The 19,788-nt window shown below is 33.8% G+C and overlaps 1 protein-coding gene across 1 annotated transcript in view; it reads left to right on the top strand.

The window, feature by feature from the left end:
• Positions 1 to 51: 51 nt before the first annotated feature.
• Positions 52 to 19,788, top strand: part of LOC134721357 (tetratricopeptide repeat protein 12-like) — a 70,042-nt gene continuing 50,305 nt past the window's right edge. The window contains exons 1-3 of the mRNA XM_063584300.1: positions 52 to 349; positions 12,979 to 13,125; positions 13,680 to 13,772. Coding sequence (XP_063440370.1) covers positions 277 to 349; positions 12,979 to 13,125; positions 13,680 to 13,772 — 313 coding nt within the window. The 5' untranslated portion in view covers positions 52 to 276. The remainder of the gene's footprint in view (positions 350 to 12,978; positions 13,126 to 13,679; positions 13,773 to 19,788) is intronic.

The following is a 19,788-nucleotide window of genomic DNA, read 5'->3' as shown; positions in this document are numbered from 1 at the left end:
TTTTTAAAACACTTATAGGACCTCCGCTGATTTTCATTCGTGTATCTTGGCGTTTACCCATCATTATCGAAAACACTTGCATTTTATTACAAAGTCCTGCCAGTCTGCCAGCCCTCAAAATCCAACATAAAACAAGCGTTAATAGATTAATCCACTTGTACTAAAAGATCAATCTAGACTTTCAAGGAAGAAATGAACATGTATTAGAAAATAGCGAATGAAGCAATAATCTATGCCTATAATGCTATATGGTTGTTAATATAAACAAATTCAAAAATGGCGACGAATAATGATGGTATTGGCACACAGAAAGAAATTGATGATTTTTTAAGCAAGGTTGATGAAATAGGTTAGTGATTGCTCTTGGTTTAAAATATTGTTCACTTTAAGAAAAATATATATGGACCATAATTTGGTATTCGGCCTTTGGTTTCTTTTTGTATCCTTTTTTATAAGTTCTAAAACTTTAACTTTTATTCTGTGGGTTGTCTTGGTGTTAAAATAGTATGAATGGAACAATTGAGTTTTTCGAGAAAAGAATAATACATTTTGATTTACCATTTACGTGACAGGAAACCAATCTTTATTTTCTTTATTTCGCACAATATATTTCAAAAGACATAAATGAACACCATTACTAGTGTAACTTGCTTCATGTTGATATTTAAAATCTATTTTCAATGTTAAATTAAAGGTTTTTTTAAACGCGACAGGAAACCATAAGAAACCGAAAGCATATTTTTAGTTTTATTTTATTGCAAAATCTGCTTAAAATATTCTTAACAGTATACTTTTTCTTAAAATCCATCTTAAATGTAACAGTATTATAAAACTCCTAAATATGTGCTTGTTTTGAAAACAATTAGTACAATTTATTCAGAAATTTCCATATTTTCTTCATTGATACAGGATACCATAATCAGTGTATCTTGATGTTATAGCCAAAAAAAATATATTTATATTTGGTTTTGAAATTCCAGTTATATACAATTTATTCCAAATCATTGGCAATATAAAATTCTTTAAATCCAGTAAAGAAAAAAACTTTTAATTTGGAATTAAAATCTTTAAAATAGGCACCATGTGATATTTGTGACCTGTACACCATCTACATGGTTTCCACATTTTAACCTACTTTAGTGGGCTAAAATCAATAAAGTACTTCCTTTCAAGTCTTGCCTGGTAAAAGTTTACTTTTCCTTTGACAAGTTCATTGCGTTTCTGAAAAGTGTTTGCAGAACATGAATAAAAAAAATATTTAAAAATTGTGCCAAAGATACCAACTTTGTACATTCCAAGTGTAACGGTATATTAACATGTATTTTTTATTAAATTATCTTTATTCACCTAAATTATCCAGTAATATTTTCTGCTGAATCAAAATCAATCCAACGGACATCGGCACCATGATAAGAGACGTAATTTCGATTGAATTTTCCAGGGACCCTTCACGTCGTTATTGGAAAACAAAGTGTGTTAAAACGTCGGTCAAATCTGAAATCGATTTTGTCAAGTCATTGGGCATTTATTTTCACACAAGATCGTATGTAACATTATGCACATAGGAAAAATAATAGACCCCCGGCGCAATCTCTTTAAAAATTGTATTTTCCTTTTTTAAAGAAGACGAAACAAGTCTACAGATTATGTTTGCTAACATCCCGTTGGAAACAAAAACAATGTTTAGACCTAGTATATCGTATGTCCGGCTGTAAGGGCGTGATCACATGTTAGTCACATGTTTCACATATGACCGGAAATGATTAGAACTTAACGACAAAAACAATTTTAATAAATAACTGGACTTCTGTTTCGTGTGAAATGTAACGCATAACGATAACGTCATTTTCTAACTGAATTATTACGAAGAACAAAGCAAGAATGTAAATCATCTCTGATTTACCTGTTTGAACATCTCGCGAGAGTTCATATTTGCATATCTAAAATTTGCGTTACGAAATTGGACACCAAAATCACGACAGTGTTCTTACACCTGCTATAGAAATACATATAGTTCTCGGCATTTTCTTCTGACTATTCTTATTGGTCGATGTTCATTGTTATTTGAAAGCAAAAGTTACGAATTTGCCGGTGACGATTATTTATAAATCAGTCAGCGTTATGCACTACAGAAGCGAAAAGTAACGCGAGAAACGACACAAAAATACGGTTGTATAATCTTTAAAATTTGTTAATTTCAATTTTTTTTCTAGGGAAGAGTAGCATACACTTGTATGTTAATAAAAATAATGGCATCTTTAGATGTAGTTACAACTTTTCTTACAGAAATTCACAATTTTATCACTTTTCTATAGTTATAGGAAACGAGCCCAATAGCAAATTATGGTCCATATTGACTATATTTGATATTACAAAAAAAAAAACAAGTGTTATATATAGATACATGTACACCAAACAAAAGAACTTGTTGATTACGTAACTATGTGACTGTGCCCTTGTCAAAAAGAATGTTGGCATCACTCACATCTGAAGATTGTAGTCCTGAACTTACAGGATTTATTGCAGATTTGAGCATGACATTCATGGTTAAAATTGTGTCCGTTTCCTTCGCGTTGTGTTGAATGGTACTTACATTCACACTATCTTCATACCTGCCAACTGTCACTTTTTTGGGGGGATTTCCCCCATGGAGGCTCCCAAATTGAAATTAGTAAAGAGCAGTTATGTCCACAATTTTAACAAAACAATTAAGTTTACAATGAATTGAGGTTTATAAAAGTATGAAGAAGCCAAAAAAAAAAACCCATTACACTGTATTTGAAGGCCCCCTTGAAAGTTTTTTTAGAAGTATAGCAGCCATCTTGCACACAAAACCCCCATGGGCATTTTGAAACTTGGCAGGTACAATGTATGTACATGTATCTTCTTTATCTATTTGTGCATTATCCTTACATAAACTCGTGTGATGATGCTTTTGACATTTTCTGCATGTTTTATTTGACTTACAATTTATCATCCAAGTTATGATGTCCTAAACAGTTAAAGCATAGGCAGTCTCTTTTTACTATTGACATGTGATCTTTATATTCAGTTACTTTGTTACAATTTACCGAGGTGTGTGATTCGTAACAATAATTGCACTGTTTAGATTTGAAGTTAGTGTTTTGGTGATTCTTATTTTGGTGGCTGTGACATGCTGACATGATTGTCTATTTCACGTTTTTTTGGGTAAAAAATGTTGCAGAAGTGGAAGGATTTTCATGACTGTCTGTTGAGTTACCGGCTTCCATGATATTTATTTCATTAAATATGCCTTTTCATAAATCTGCCAAGCGTATGTTTGTGGACCCATATTCTCTTGCAAGGTTTTTTCGGATTTCCCCTGGTAGTTTGTTCAATATTATTGGCACTTACAGCGCTCCTTATGAATCATCAGTTTGTCCTAGTGATTCTAAACCTCTTATGTAAATTTCAATGTTGTCATAAAAATGTCGGAGGTTGAAAAGAGTGTACCTAGGCGACGTTATATCAATAAGTTCCTGCATACATGTATACCTCTGTGTAATTTTATTTTGCTGACCATATCTTTCTTGTAATAGGAAAGTTGCCTTTTCATAGTTTGCATTAGTGAGCGCAAAACCTGTCACTGATTTTAGAGCTTCATCATGAAGTAACTATTTCAAATAATTGAATTTTTGGACGTTGCTTAAGGTTGAGTTTGTATGCACGGCTGTCTCAAATGAGTCCCAAAATGACTGCCATTGAAGTATATCTCCATCAAAAGTAGGGAGATTCAACTTGGGTAGTTTGTTGTATTCACTAGTTGATAGTAAGATGGGCGAAAATCTGACAAACAGTAATTTGAGTTGTTCTGGTGTTCTGCATATGAAGAGTTTATAGTATGAGCGGGTTGAGTAGTTTCTATGCGTGGAAAAAAAACTTTATGCATGTGTATTCAACGATGTAGTTTTGACTAAGATTAATTTGTTGACTTGACAAATTTTACCTTCTAAGTTAAATGCATACTCATCTGCTTCAACGATCTCTGTTTCAATATATCTCTGTCATCCAGTTCCTCTAGTATGTCCTCATCTAACTTGCGTAATATTTCTTGCTTCCGTTTCAGACTATCTAATATGTTTGACAAATCCTCCGTGTCCAATGTTCCATCTTCTTCCTGTTGAACGTCTTCAAATTTCTTTATCAGTCTGGAAACTGCACTTCTATGTCCTGCTCATATCGAACGTAGCTTCAGATTCATCCTGGTCTCTGCACCAATATCGTAGAGTGGTTGTATCGGACACAAATTAATGCTTAGAAATAAGAACGTCTACTTGCAATGGATACTTGTATTGGAACTCTGCATAACGTCGTGTACAAATAGAGAGTGATAGTGGGAACACCTGAAGTGTACTTCTTAACAATTAATCAGGATTTGATTGAATTAAGTGATTAGGAGTGGCATTACCTTAGTTCACAATCATCAGACAATTGTTGAATAAACAAATCAATTATAGACTAATGATTTGGTTAAACAAGAAACTATGATGAGTTAAATTTTAACGGCTCAATTGGACTGTAAATATTTATGTAGATACTCTGTTTGAGAAATGAATAAAATAAAAATCACCATGACATTCAAAGATTACATTGAAAATATTTTTACATTTTATAATATATGTTGGACCTGCTATAAAAACAGACATACATATTGTACATTGTAATAACACTCAGTTTCATATCGATTTAAAATAGTTCTTCAACTGATACTCCAATACTTCCCTTACCTGTTGTCATCCATCATCAACACTTTTTGCAAATTTGTCACAAATTCCTCCATAAAATGAATACAGTTTATTCATATTTTATTATGGGGCTGGATCGACGTGGGCCGGATCGACTTAGGGCTGGATCGGTTTGGGGCCAGAACGACCGGATAGCCATGTCTGCTATGACAGTGATGTGACTGTTTATAATCTTTTATAGTTTTATAGTCTTTAATCTATCAGTCTACATGTACAATAACCCCTGTAAGTGTAATATCTTTGATTATTATACCTTACATATATTATAAACAATTCTATGTCTGTTATTGGATAACACGTTATCACGTGACCTCAACATGTAACATGGAATTGAATAATTCAGTTAATTTTCATTTTGATGCAAGGTAGGAAGAACAACCCTGAGAATTCACTACCAGCGGTGAATAACCCTATTATTCACCAACGAATAACCCGCTTGCCCTATTATTCACTTGAATAATCTTTTTTGTGCACAAGTTGTCTCCCATTAAAATGATGACAGTCACAGACGTCAGTACTTAACCAAATGGCAACGCTCAAGTTACATGCAGGTAGTCCATTGAGTGAAGAAGAAACATCAAGGCTTGGAAATTCATTTAGTGACATGGATATATCTTTAAAACAGCCCTTTTTTCAATATTTTTCAAAAAGTTTCTACCTTTGTTGTTGAGAAATTCTATAACACACTTTTATTTTCAAAAGACAGTTAAATTGTGTTTGTTTATGCATTTTATTCAACAGTTAAAACTGCCCATCCACTGCTAGTTTGGTATAATAAAACAATTAAAAATGGCTCCTTAGAAGTGACTGAATATCCAAAATTTTCAACCCTAAAAAGTTTTTTCACTTTGGTCTGCGCCCTGATCAATGAAATAACCTTTTTGTGTTGACAATTTTGGATATTCACCTTTTCTACTGGCCAAAATTGTATGTTGTTCTTGAAACCTTACGCACATACCTTCCGGACATTAACTTGTTACACAATATATATATCACTACAGCAATACGTTTTGTACCAATTGTACATTTCTTAGTCATTATTAAAAAATCATTTGACTAATCAAGTCTTGCTAAGATCTTTTAGTTTGAATTATGCCAATGGCAACAAGGATTAAAAACAAAGAAATTAGCAGAGATTAGCAGCGTAAACACATATCGACATAAGAAAGTTTATGGAACAGACAAATAAAAGAAGATCTCATAAAGAGAATTTAAAGAAAGACAAGGCTTAAAAAGATATTATGGACCTAGCAGAGCCCCAGATGATAATGGTACATGTACATGTAGTCACAGAAACCAGGAATTTACACTAAAAACCGTTTTTAGCATCTGACATGTCTGATGAACAAATATATTGTTTTTTTCCCCAATCCCTACCGACCCTCCAAAAATGGTCCTACTCATAAAATTTTATTGTCAAAACTAAGTCAAATATTATTTTATTTATTTCTGATGTTCAGGCTTGCCGGATCATCCGATAATATTCAGGCTTTTTGGAAAAATGAAATTATTTACAATGTACCTACCAACCTACCTACACCTGGCTTGGCAGGGTTTGAATTGGGGAAACAAACAATACATTAATTTAGGCCCCACGGGAAAGCAATAAGAAGAATGGCTGAAGAGTATAGAGAGGGAATTTAAACTGAAACTGCAGATTAAAAGAATGCTCTAATCATTTATGGAGGCAAAGACATAACAATACGAAAAAGAAGCCTGCTAAATGAAGAAGGAGTGGAACAAAATAGTAGAAATATGATAACTAGTTGTAGGTATTGTGGATTTTATCATGGTGACAAGAGAAAATGTCTAGCCTATGGTAAACAATGTAATAACTGGGAACAGTATAATCATTGATAATCATATTGCATCAGTGTGCAGAGCAGAAAAGAAGGAGCAAGTAGAATATTATAGGCAACAGATTTGTCATAATTATGTTATTGTGTGTGCATTGGAACATAACACTTTTATTTCAAAAACATAAGTATATACGGTATATATATAACTCGTCTAAACATCAACCCAACAATGTTAGATCTGTGTAAGCAAATTTTTGGTTCTTCCCTTGACGGGATTCGAACCCATGCTACTGTGATACCGTGACACCAAATCGCCAGCACTGAAGCCGTCCCGCTAGATGGCACAACCACCTGGGCTCTACAAATAATAGAGCTTTCGCTGGCCGTGTGTTACCTTTCCACGTCAGTTTTAATCTAGCGGCGTACTGCAGTACATGATATATAAGGCATGAAGATGTTATTGTTACAGATCAGCTAAATTATCTATTGTTAAGGATCTTACAAATTAATGTAAGATACAGTCACAGAAAATAATTATATTTATAAGTACTTCTGAGTCAGTGACAACTCTACAACAGATGTATCCATCAGATCGCCATCAATGATGGTGATACATGGCTGTGTACATAATGTATATACAACTCGTCTAAACATCAACCCAACAATGTTAGATCTGTAAATTTGCTTTCGCAAATTTTTTTGGTTCTTCCCTCGACGGGATTTGAACCCATGCTACTGTGATATTGTGACACCAAATCGCCTGCACTGCAGCCGTCCCGTAAGACCGCACGACCACCTGGGCTCTACAAATAATAGAGCTTTTGCTGGCTGTGTGTTACCTTTCCATGTCAGTTTAAATCTAGCGGCGTACTGCAGTACATGATATATAAGGCATGAAGATGTTATTGTTACAGATCAGCTAAATTATCTATAGTAAAGGATCCTACAACTTGATGTAAGATACAGTCACAGAAAATAATTATATTTATAAGTACGTCTGAGTCAGGTATATATATGTTATACTCAGATCAACTTCCGGCCTCTAATGGAGGTCTCTGTTCCTCAAATCGACATCCGCTTTACAAATCAACATCCAAATCTGACTTCAAATTCCCAAATTGACGTCCAATATTTTGATACTCTAATCGATGTCTAATGTGACGTCATGTTTTGCCAAAGCTACGTCTGATTGATTGTAGTCATGTGTAATCGATGTCCTATATCAATAAATAATAAATTACTGGACTTAATTTAAAATTATACATGTACATGTTCATGTTTTGTAGGGTTCTTATGATAACTACCGGTAAATTTTCAAACATTTATAAATACATGTACTATTCTTTATAAAGCACAAAAATGTCAGTATTCTCCTCAGAAACTAACAAAACCTTTAAATAGACTTATTAAAAAGGGATATAGTTACGATACTGTTGTCAGGTCATTAAAGATTGCATATTTTGGCTTTAATGTTGATTCACTTTGCATCGGAACTAAACATTGCTAAACACATTTATTTCTAAAAAAACAGTTGTTGGCATGACACGGGTTATGTTCTTCTCATTTATTTTATGATAGTATGATACTAAACCCCTAACTGGAAGGATTATGCCTGATGTTCATATGAAAAAATGTATGATGAAGATATAATCTTTCAATCAGTTTAATTGAGGTCAGTTAACTGCAAGTAGTCTGTTGTTATTTATGTATTATCTTGATTATTGTCATTTTATTGTTGAGCCTGCAACTTTTGTTGCAGAAAGCTCGACATAGGGATAGTGATCAGGCGGCAGCGGCGGTGTTAGCTCACTTCTTAAAAGCATTATATTTTAGAAGGTAGAAGTCCTGGATGCTTCATACTTTGTATATAGATGCCTCATGTTACGAACTTTCCGTCAGTCACATGTCCAATGTCCTTGACCTCATTTTCATTGTTCAGTGACTACTTGAAAAAAAAGTTAAAATTTTTTGTAATGTTAAATTCTCTCTTATTATAAGTAATTGGATAACTATATTTGGTATGTGCGTACCTTGCAAGGTCTTCATGTCTGTCAGACAGTTTTCACTTGACCTCGACCTCATTTCATGGATCAGTAAACAAGGTTAAGTTTTCGTGGTCAAGTCCATATCTCATATACTGTAAGCAATAGGTCTAGTATATTCGATGTATGGAAGGACTGTAAGGTGTACATGTCCAACTGGCAGGTGTCATCTGACCTTGACCTCATTTTCATGGTTCAGTGGTTATAGTTAAGTTTTTGTGTTTTGGTCTGTTTTTCTTATACTATATGCAATAGGTCTACTATAATTGGTGTATGGAATGATTGTAAGATGTTCATGTCTAGCTGACAGGTGTCATCTGACCTTGACCTTATTTCATGGTTCAGTGGTCAATGTTAAGTTTTTATACGCCCGTCGTCATTTAGACAGGGCTTATTATGGTATACCATTGTCCGTCTGTCCTTCCGTCTGTCCGTCCGTCGTCCACACTTCGGACAATAACTCAAAAACCTTCACCAATTTCCATGAAACTTTAGTGAATTGTTTATATATATTTACAGCTCTCCTTCGTTTTTTTTTAATTTCAGATTTTAAGTTTGGGATTTATGGGGCTTTATTCATAAAAAAAGGGGAGATTTTCAACACTTTGGACAATAACTCAAAAAGGCTTTCACCAATGTCCATGAAACTTCGGTGAATTGTTTATATCTATTGATGTAAGCTCCCTTTCAATTTTTATAAATTTCAGATTTTAAGTTTTGGATTTATGGGGCTTTATTCATAAAAAAGGGGGGGATTTTCAACACTTCGGACAATAACTAAAAAAGGCTTTCACCAATGTCCATGAAACTTTGGTGAATTGTTTATATCTATTAATGTAAGCTCCCTTTTAATTTTTTATAAATTTCAGATTTTAAGTTTTGGATTTATGGGGCTTTATTCATAAAAAAAAAAGGGGGGATTTTTAACACTCTGGACAATTACTCAAAAAGGTTTTCACCAATGTCCATGAAACTTTGGTGAATTGTTTATATCTATTGATGTAAGCTCCCTTTCAATTTTTATAAATTTCAGATTTAACATTTCCCTGTTATGAATTTTTATGCTTAAAAAAGAGGGGATTTTCCAATTTTGGGACAATAACTAACACTTTCACAAAATTTTATGCCACTTTGATAAATTGTTTATATCTATTGACCTTAATAGTGCCAATTTTTTTGTGCATTTTTATTTATTATTTTGGGGGGGGGGGATTTGACAGGGCTCACATTTCTAGTTGATCATATAAATTCATTTAAAGCATAAAAGACAAGTTAAAAGAGCAACGGGCGTATCATGCGCTACAGTGCAACCCTTTATTTTAGTTTTGGTCTATTTTTCTAATACTTTATGCATTAGGTCAACTATATGTGGTGTATGGAAATATTTTATGATCTATATGTCGGTTACACAGGTTTTATTTGACCTTGACCTCATTTTCACGGTCTATTGCTAAGTTTTAAGTGTTTGTGTTTTGGTCTGTTTTTCTTTATTTATAAGCAATAAGTCAACTATATTTGTTGTATTGAAGAATTGTTAGCTGTACATGTCTGCCTGGCATTGTTCATCTGACCTTGACCTCATTTTAATGATTCATTGATCAATGTTTCATTTTCTTGGTTAATATTGAGTTTATTGTAAAAAAGCTTTATATTTAGGTTTATCAAGATAGTATCAAGGATTGGTAAAGAAGGCGAGACATTTCAGTGTTTGACTCTTTTATTTTCTTTTGTTACATCTTTTGACATCGGACTCTGACTTCTCTTGAACTGAATTTTAATGTGTGTATTGTTATGCGTTTATTTTTCTACATTGGCTAGAGGTATAGGGGGAGGGTTGAGATCTTATTAACATTTTTCACCCAGCCGATATTTTGCGCCTGTCCGAAGTCAGGAGCCTCTGGCCTTTGTTAGTCTTGTATGATTTTTGTCGAGCCTGCAACTTTTGTTGCAGAAAGCTCGACATAGGGATAGTGATCCGGCAGCGGCTACAGCGGCACGGCTACAGCGGCGCAGCTACGGCGGCAGCGGCGTTAGCTCACTTCTTAAAAGCTTTATATTTTAGAAGGTGAAAGACTTGGATGCTTCATACTTTGTATATAGATGCTTCATATTACGAAGTTTCCATCAGTCACATGTCCAATGTCCTTGACCTCATTTTCATGATTCAGTGACCACTTAAACAAAAAGTTAAGATTTTTTGTAATGTTGAATTCTCTCTTATTATAAGTAATAGGATAACTATATTTGATATGTGTGTACCTTGCAAGGTCCTCATGTCTGTCAGACAGTTTTCAGTTGACCTCAACCTCGTTTTATGGATCAGTGAACAAGGTTAAGTCCATATCTCAGATACTATAAACAATAGGGCTTGTATATTCGGTGTATGGAAGGCCTGTAAGCTGTACATGTCTTATTGGCAGGTGTCATCTGACCTTGACCTCATTTTCATGGTTCAGTGGTTATAGAAGTTTTTGTGTTTTGGTGTGTTTTTCTCATACTAAATGCAACAGGTCTACTATATTTGTTGTATGGAATGATTGTATGGTGTACATGTCTAGCGGGCAGATGTCATGTGACCTTGACCTCATTTTCATGGTTGAGGGGTCAAAGTTAAGTTTTTGAGTTTTGGTCTTTTTATTTAATACTATATGCCATAGGTCAACTATAATTGGTGTATGGAAATATTTTATGATCTTTATATCAGTCGCACAGGTTTTATTTGACGGTGACCTCATTTTCATTGCACAGTGTTACGATTTTGTGTTTTTGTTTATTTTTCTTAAACTATAAGTAATAGGTCAACTATATTTGTTGTATGTAAGCATTGTTAGCTGTACATGTCTGCCTGGCATGGTTGATCTGACCTTGACCTCATTTTCATGGTTCTTTGGTCTTTGTTTAGTTTTCATGGTTATTGTTAAGTTCTTGTGACAGTTTTTAATAAAGCTTTATACTTAGTACTATCAACATAATATCAATGATTAGTATAGAAGGCGAGACATTTCAATGTGTGGACTCTTGTTAATTTTAGTTTCTTGTGTATAATTCGGAGTTTAGTATGACGTCCATTATCACTGTACTAGTATGCATATTTTAGGGGCCAGCTGAAGGACACCTATGGGTGTGGGAATTCTTAATACATTGAAGACCCACTGGTTGCCTTCGGCTGTTGTCTGCTCTATGGTCAGGTGGTTGTCGCTTTGACACATTCACCATTTCCTTTCTCAATTTTACTTTCCATATATAGATTTTCTCAACCCGAAATAAGTAACACGCATATTAAAATGTTAATCTTGATAAAAAGTTTATCCAAATGATTTGCATAATAGTGTGTCATTCCTATTAATAATGAGGAAGCAACCCAATGACAAAGAAAACCAAATGACATATAGGAGAATAATTCAGTCTTCCACAATTATAGACCACATAAAGAAGTATCCTGAGCCAATTGATTTGTTAGTATTATAATTTCAGACTCTGTAAGACATTTTTCAACTGAGTGTAACGTATTAGCCAAAAACAAAATTTGGCATCATGTTTTTATGTTGTGATGTTACACCACTGTTCTAGATTATGTGCTCACACACATGTTTAACCCTGACATTTTCTTAATGAGCCTGTTGTGCAGTTGTTTCCAATGGTTTATGGCCATGGCTGTCATATTTGTTTTTCAGAATTGTTTTTATAAGTAAGACCTTTAATTGTTTACATTATTCATGTTGTGAACTTTTATAGCCTTTGCCGCTGAGTTTTAATCATTGTGTAGAAAGTTGTACAGTTGTCTCACATCCACTTTATTTGAACTCGGGACTTAAAAGTAAAAAGAAATTGCAATCCCTTGAACATCTATATGAATATTTTAGTTGTGAGGTTTTGCCTATCAAAGAACACAACACAGCAAAATATTTGTGGTCTAAAGTTGTTCAGTGTTAATGGCAACAACCATGATTTTTATAATATAAAAGATTGATATAACCTAGGATATCCATTCATGACACAAATGAGAATTTCATACAGAACAAAGAACTCTCACCTCACTGCAGGTTTAAGATGGCCCCTTTTACCTGTTTGAGTGGAATAACATCCTTTTCTCAATTTTTTAATGCCCAATTTTATGCCCCAGTTATGGGCATTGTGTTTTCTGGTCTGTGCATCTCTCAGTTTGGTCTTCCCTTATTTATTCCTTTTGTCTGTCCCGCTTCAGGTTGAAGTTTATGGTCGAGGTAGTCTGATGAAGTTGAAGCACTTTAGCGTAGACCATCGCACTTTAGTGTGACCATCAAACTTTAGCGTCCCCATCACACTTTAGAGTTCTACATATATATTAAAATTATATTTAATATTCTTATTAAAAATTATATATATTTATAGAAAATCTGGTGAAAACAATGAAATATGGAAAGGGTCAAGATGTGTCTACAGCAATGCAGAAAGCTGATAAAATGATTGATGATATTAGTAAAAAGAAGGCTGCCAATGAACTAAAAGATGAAGATGGTCTTCCTCAAACTAAAACAGGTAACACTTAAAGAAATGTTTAGTATCTTTTCTATTATGGTATTTCCCCTCCCTTTCAAAAGATTTCGACCCTTTGGACCCTTTATAGCTACTTGTTGAAGAGCATACCTTGACCTATTATGGTTTTCTTTTACATGTATAAATTGTTACTTGGATGGAGAGTTGTCTCATTGGCACTCATAGTCATACTACATCTTCCTATTTTCTCATTTGAGACTTCAGAAATTAAAAAGAAAATTTTATCACATATTTTTGGAAAAAGGATTTTTTTTTTTGGGGGGGGGGGGTCATTCCCAACAGCTTATATAGTGTATTGCACCAAACCATAAAAAAGGGGTCGGGTAAAAAAAATTGAATATAAAGTTTAATCCTATAACTAGTTCTTAGTTCTTTGACTAAAGTTATTCTGTGTCAAACATTTAATTACAATTCAAAGTACTGTTTTAAGCTTAAATGTAGTGTCCATACTAGCTCAACTGTTCAGGTTCGACTTCTGCAGAAATTCAGTTTGCTGTTACTCTTGTCATTGAAGCAAACAAAATATTTACTTTCAGGCTTCAATAAGACTGTTATTAACAAGACTGAAAATGTATCCTCAAATATCACTCCAGGAGAAACCCATGGAATTGATCAGCCAGTAAACCAAGGTTAGTATTAAAAAATCATCCAACTATTGTTTGGTTTACAAGTCTATATCCTATTGTTTAATTTTATGCCAAGTATCAAGATGACAAGAATAATCTTACAAAAAACATTTAACTCTAGTTGTCTGGAACTTGGTTGACCTGATGAGTCAAAAATTTCCCTGTGGTTCACAACTTTGTTCCATACAATATGTATTACAAATCCTAATGAGTCGTTTGTATCCAATCATATTTACAGTTCAAAGGTTAAAAATGCATTTTGGATATTTTCCCCCTATTGTTGTGTAAATTGTTTGAAGAATTTTGTGGTACAAATGTAGGTTGTTTGTTATTCTGTATAAACTCATTTTCTGTATGCTATATATTAAAAAAAAAATCTTATGAATTGAACTCCTTTAGTTGTTTAGATAATAATCTATTTTTAGCTCACCATTCCAAAGGAAATGTGAGAATTTGCCATCACTTGGCGTCTGTCGTCATCCGTCTGGTGTAAACTATTTCAAACATTTAATTTTCTCCTCTGAAACTACAGACCCAATTCCAACCAAACTTAAACTGAATGATCCTTAGGGAATCTAGAATAAACTTTGTGTTTTATTTCCTGTTTTATCAAAAACATGGCCGCCATGGCTAAAAATAGAACATAAGGATAAAATGCAGTTTTTGGCTTATATCTCAAAAACCAAATCATGGAGAGCAAATCTGACATGGGATAAAAGTGTTAATTAGATGAAGTTCTATCAGCCCTGAAATTTTCAGTTGAATCTGATAACCATTGTTTGACTGCTGTCACTAAATTGGTAATTTTAAGGAAATTTTGCAGATTTTGCTTATTATCTTGATTAACCCCTTCCTCCATTGTTTCCCCCCCCTCTTTTCATATTGTATACAAATTTTATTAAGTCTAATGCAGACACTTTGCAGTCATAGCGTTTCAACTGAGGTACTACACAGGCGTCAAAAGGCGGCATTATGGAGTTAAGGGGGTGTTAAAAGGCGTCACTATGGAGGAAAGGGATAATGATAAAGATAAACTGTAAACAGCAAAAATGTTCAGCAAAGTAAGATCTACAAATAAGTTCAATGACCAAAATTGTCAATTGTCCCTTTAAAATAAGTTTTTCACAATTTTTATACGACCCAATATATTTTTGGGATCGTATGATGTCGTCGTCTGAAGACACATTGTTTTCTTGATAATAACTTGAGTTTAAGTGAATAGATCTTTTCTAAAATTTTCTCAGAAAGTTTAAACCACAAGAGGAAGGTTGGGATTGATTTTGGGGATGATGGTCCCAACCGTTTAGTAATTAGGGGCCCAAAAGTGGCCCAAAACAAGCATTTTTCTAGTTTCAGGATAACTTGTGTACAAGTATTTCAATTGCTCTGAAATTAAACCGCAATGTTGACAACTGCAAGTGGAAGGTTAGGATTCATTTTAGGGGTTATGGGGCCAAAGTTTAGGAATTTAGGGCCAAAACAAGCATTTTTATAGTTTCAATACAATAACTTGTGTGTAGTTATATGGATCTCTCTGAAATTGTCCCACAATGTACCATATAACAAAGGGGAGGCTGGGATTAAGTTTTGGTTTAATTGCCCAAAATATGTAGGAATAGGGGGCCAAAAAAGGGCCAAAAAGAAGCATGTTTCTAGTTTCCAAACAATCATGACAATCACTTGTGTTTAAGTGTATGGATCTCTTTGAAATTGTACTACAAGGTTCAATACTACAAAGGAAAGCATGGGATTGAGTTTCAGGGTTATTGCTCCAAGGTTTTTTTTCATAAGATTGAGTTGGGGTTGTTTCCCATTTTTTTTAAGGGATTCCTTTTTTAGCTCCCCTTGCCCAAAGGGCCAAGTGAGCTTTTCCCATCACTTGGTGTCCCTCGTCCTGCGTCCGTCGTCCTTACTTTTTACAAAAATCTTCTTCTCTGAAACTACTGGGCCAAATTTAACCAAACTTGGCCACAATCATGATTAGGGTATCTAGTTTAAAAATGTGTCTGGTGACCCCACCAACCAACCAAGATGGCTGCCATGGCTAATTTTGGCTTATATCTCTAAAACCAAATCATTTAGAGCAAATCTGACATGCGGTAAAATTGTTTATCAGGTCAAGATCTATCTGTTCTAAAATTTTCAGATGAATCAGACATTCTGTTGTTGGGTTGCTGCCCCAGAATTGATAATTTGAAGGAAATTTTGCGGTTTTTGGTTATTATCTGGAATATTATTATAATTAAAGATAGACTGTAAACAGCAATAATGTTCATGTTCAGCAAAGTAAGATCTACAAAAAAGTCTGCATGACCAAAATGGTCAATTGACCCCCTTATGGAGTTATTGCCCTTTATAGTCAATTTTTCGTAAATTTTTGTTATCTTTTACAAAAATCTTCTTTGAAACTACTTAGACATATTTAACCAAACTTGTCCACATCATCAGGGTATTTAGTTTAAAAAATGTGTCCGATGACCCTGTCTGCGAACCAAGATGGCCGACATGGCTAAAAATAGTACATAGGGTAAAATGCAGTTTTTGGCTAAAATCTAAGAAACCAAAGCATAATGAGCAAATTTAAGGAGGATTAGTTTGTTTGTTAGGTCAAACTCTATCTGCACTGAATTTTTAGACCAATCAGGCAACCAACCCGTTGTTGGGTTGCTGCCCCTGAATTGGTAATTTTCAGAAAAATTTTGCAGCTTTTGGTTATTATCTTGAATATTATTATAGATAGAGATAAACTGTAAACAGCAATAATGTACAGCAAAGTAAGACCTACAAATAAGTCAACATGATCAAAATGGTCAATTGACCCCTTAAGGAGTTATTGTCCTTTATAGTCAATTTTTAACAATTTTTGTTAGTTTTGTAAATTTTTGTGTAATATTTTACAAATTATTTTCAACTGCCAAATTAATTATAGATAGAGATAACTGTAAGCAGCAATAATGTCAAGTGAAGTAAGATCTACAAACACATCACCAACACAAAAACACAATTTTGTCATGTGTCCTTTGTTTAATATGCACAAAGACCAAGGTGAGGCACAGGCTCCCTCTAGGTAGAATTCACTGTTTATTAATATCAATTTTAACCATGACTGTATGTAATTTTATATTTTAATATTTTATGGTGTATTTAAATGAGAAGAGTTATTGTTACCAACTCCATTAGAAATTTGAAATGATTTTTTTTTTAAATAAGGAAACAGGGGAGGTGAGAAAAAAATGTGGAAGGGGTAGGGGTGTAATATTTTTTTCATTTGAGATTTAAGAAATTAAATAGAATTTTTCTACAAATAATTTTTTTTAATATTAAACAGCATAGTGTATTGCTCAATAGCAAAAAAATAATAATTTATAAGTTCATTAGACCATATTCATTCTGTGTCAGAAACCTATGATGTGTCAACTACTTACCGGTAATCACTATCCAAATTTAGAGCGGCATCAAACTTGAATGTTGTGTCCATACTTGCCCCAACCAGGGTTTCAGCTAGGATTTTGAAACCTTTAGTCACTTCTGCGGAAGACAAAAACTTACCACTTTTTTTTACAAAGGCAATTAATTCATAAGCGTATAAATAAATAAAAAAACACATCATTATTTCATGTTTAGTATTTTATTTTCTATTTCAGTATTTCATGAGTAAACAGATACAGATATAAAAATAAATCCTGAAATAAAACAGTATTGATGAATAAAAAACATATATATATATTACACAATACATAAAAATAGTTACCATTTGATCTACATAAAAGCTACTATTACACTATCACATAAAAATAGTTACTATTTGACCTACATTAAAGCTACTTTTAGCCTAAAAAAAGAGTTGCTTAACATTCTTTGACAACTATATCAAACTACATCAAAGTTTACACTAGAGTCCACTAGTAAAACAAAATCCTCCTGTCCTTAGCCTTGCACCACAACTCAAAAGCCCTTCTAAACCTAAAAGACCTCAAGTCAGAAGGATGGAGACAGATCTTAAGAAGAGTGTTAACAAATGAGACCATCAACCTGTTCCTGAGATATGTCTAAATGAGATTGTACCTACTGAAACCCCTCTCACAATCAACTGAAGATAAAGCAGAAACAAGACAGATAGAAAGAAAGTTGGCCACATTAGGATAATCCACTGCAAAGGAATCCTTACACAGAAGTGAAGACAAAGCACTGTCCATCCTAACACCTTTGTAACCTGGTAAAACCTGCTTGAACATCAACCACTCCTCCCTGAAATGAACCTCACTAATCAGAGCCTTGTGACCACCCTTATCCTGACCAAAATGCTTGCACAGAAAATCTACCTGCTCCTTACTATAGGAAAGCAACTCCTGACTACCAGCACTGGTAACAAACTGGGGGTCAAAGATGGATAAACTCTGGAAAATCTGCTGAGAAGGAAAACGACTCTGAAGATTCAAGACCAGCTGATCAATGAACTTGACCCTAAATCTCTCAAAATTTGACCTCTGTCTGGGACTGTCCTTGATAAGATTGCCACCAAATAGAAAGTTACCACTCTCCTGAACCTCAGAGGGGACTTCAGACAGAAAGGACTGTAACTTGGGCCCAGCAGTAGACTTCATACCAAGAATAGCAGCACAGGCAGGGTCAATAACATCCTTGATAACAAAAGGTCAGATCCTCTCTCTGAAATACATGACTCACTTTACAAACAATACCCATAACATCACCCATGAAGTGAGAGACAGCTCAAAACTCATATGAGTAGAAATGTACCTAACCAAGCCACCAGCAACAATGTTACCACCCTCCTCATCCACAAGCAAACAGCCAATCAAAATATCAAAGTTATGCATAAGAGAGGAAACAGAACCTTCAAAGGACACTTGTACTGAACACCTCTTGAAACCTTTTCTCTGCCTTGTCAAAAATAGTAGCCATAGCTTTTAACTCTGACATGTGTTTACATGAATGATGATAGTATTTGTATACTTCATAAAGAGTACCCTGATATTTCTTTAAATAATTTATAGAATTTGCTGCCTGTGATGATGCTACCCTATGTGCAATACAATGCGTCTTAATTATGAAAGGGTTTTGCTCTGAAAACTTAGTAGTTACACCTGACCGTATACCAGTCATAACACTAGAACCATCTGTAGAGATGGATAAACACTTTGAAAAGTCTAAGTCATACATATCAAATAGCGTTTTTACAGCAGTAAATATAACATCAGCAGTACCAACAGACAGTTCAAGAACAGATAAAAATCTTGTAACAGACACATTTGATTTTATGTAACGTACATATAACATTAGAGTTTTTATACGCCCCGGGACGGGACGTATTATGGTATACCGTTGTCCATCCATCTGTCTGTCTGTCAGTCCTTCGTCCACACTTCGGACAATAACTCAAAAACACTTTCACCAATTTCCATGAAACTTAAGTGAATTGTTTATATCTATTGACGTAAGCTTCCTTTAGTTTTTTTTTAATTTCAGATTTTAAGTTTTGGATTTATGGGGCTTTATTCATAAAAAAGGGGGGATTTTCAACACTTCGGACAATAACTCAAAAAGGCTTTCACCAATGTTCATGAAACTTTGGTGAATTGTTTACATCTATTGATGTAAGCTCCCTTTTGTTTTTTTTTAATTTCAGATTTTAAGTTTTGGATTTATGGGGCTTTATTCATAAAAAAAGGGGGATTTTTAACACTTCAGACAATAACTGAAAAAGGCTTTCACCAATGTCCATGAAACTTTGGTGAATTGTTTATATCTATTGATGAACATATAAGCTCCCTTTCAATTTTAATAAATTTCAGATTTTAAGATTTGGATTTATGGGGCTTTATTCATAAAAAAAGGGGGATTTTTAACACTTCGGACAATAACTCAAAAAGGCTTTCACCAATGTCCATGAAACTTTGGTGAATTGTTTATATCTATTGATGTAACAAATAGAATTTAATAAAATCTGATGAAAACATAAAATTTGTAAAATCTTAAGTTCAATTTAAAACATTAAATT

The sequence above is a fragment of the Mytilus trossulus genome, chromosome 6, assembly GCF_036588685.1.
Source record: "Mytilus trossulus isolate FHL-02 chromosome 6, PNRI_Mtr1.1.1.hap1, whole genome shotgun sequence".
Classification (NCBI taxonomy): domain Eukaryota; kingdom Metazoa; phylum Mollusca; class Bivalvia; order Mytilida; family Mytilidae; genus Mytilus; species Mytilus trossulus.
Note: the sequence above shows the minus strand (reverse complement) of the source record. Positions and strands in the feature narration are given on the sequence as shown.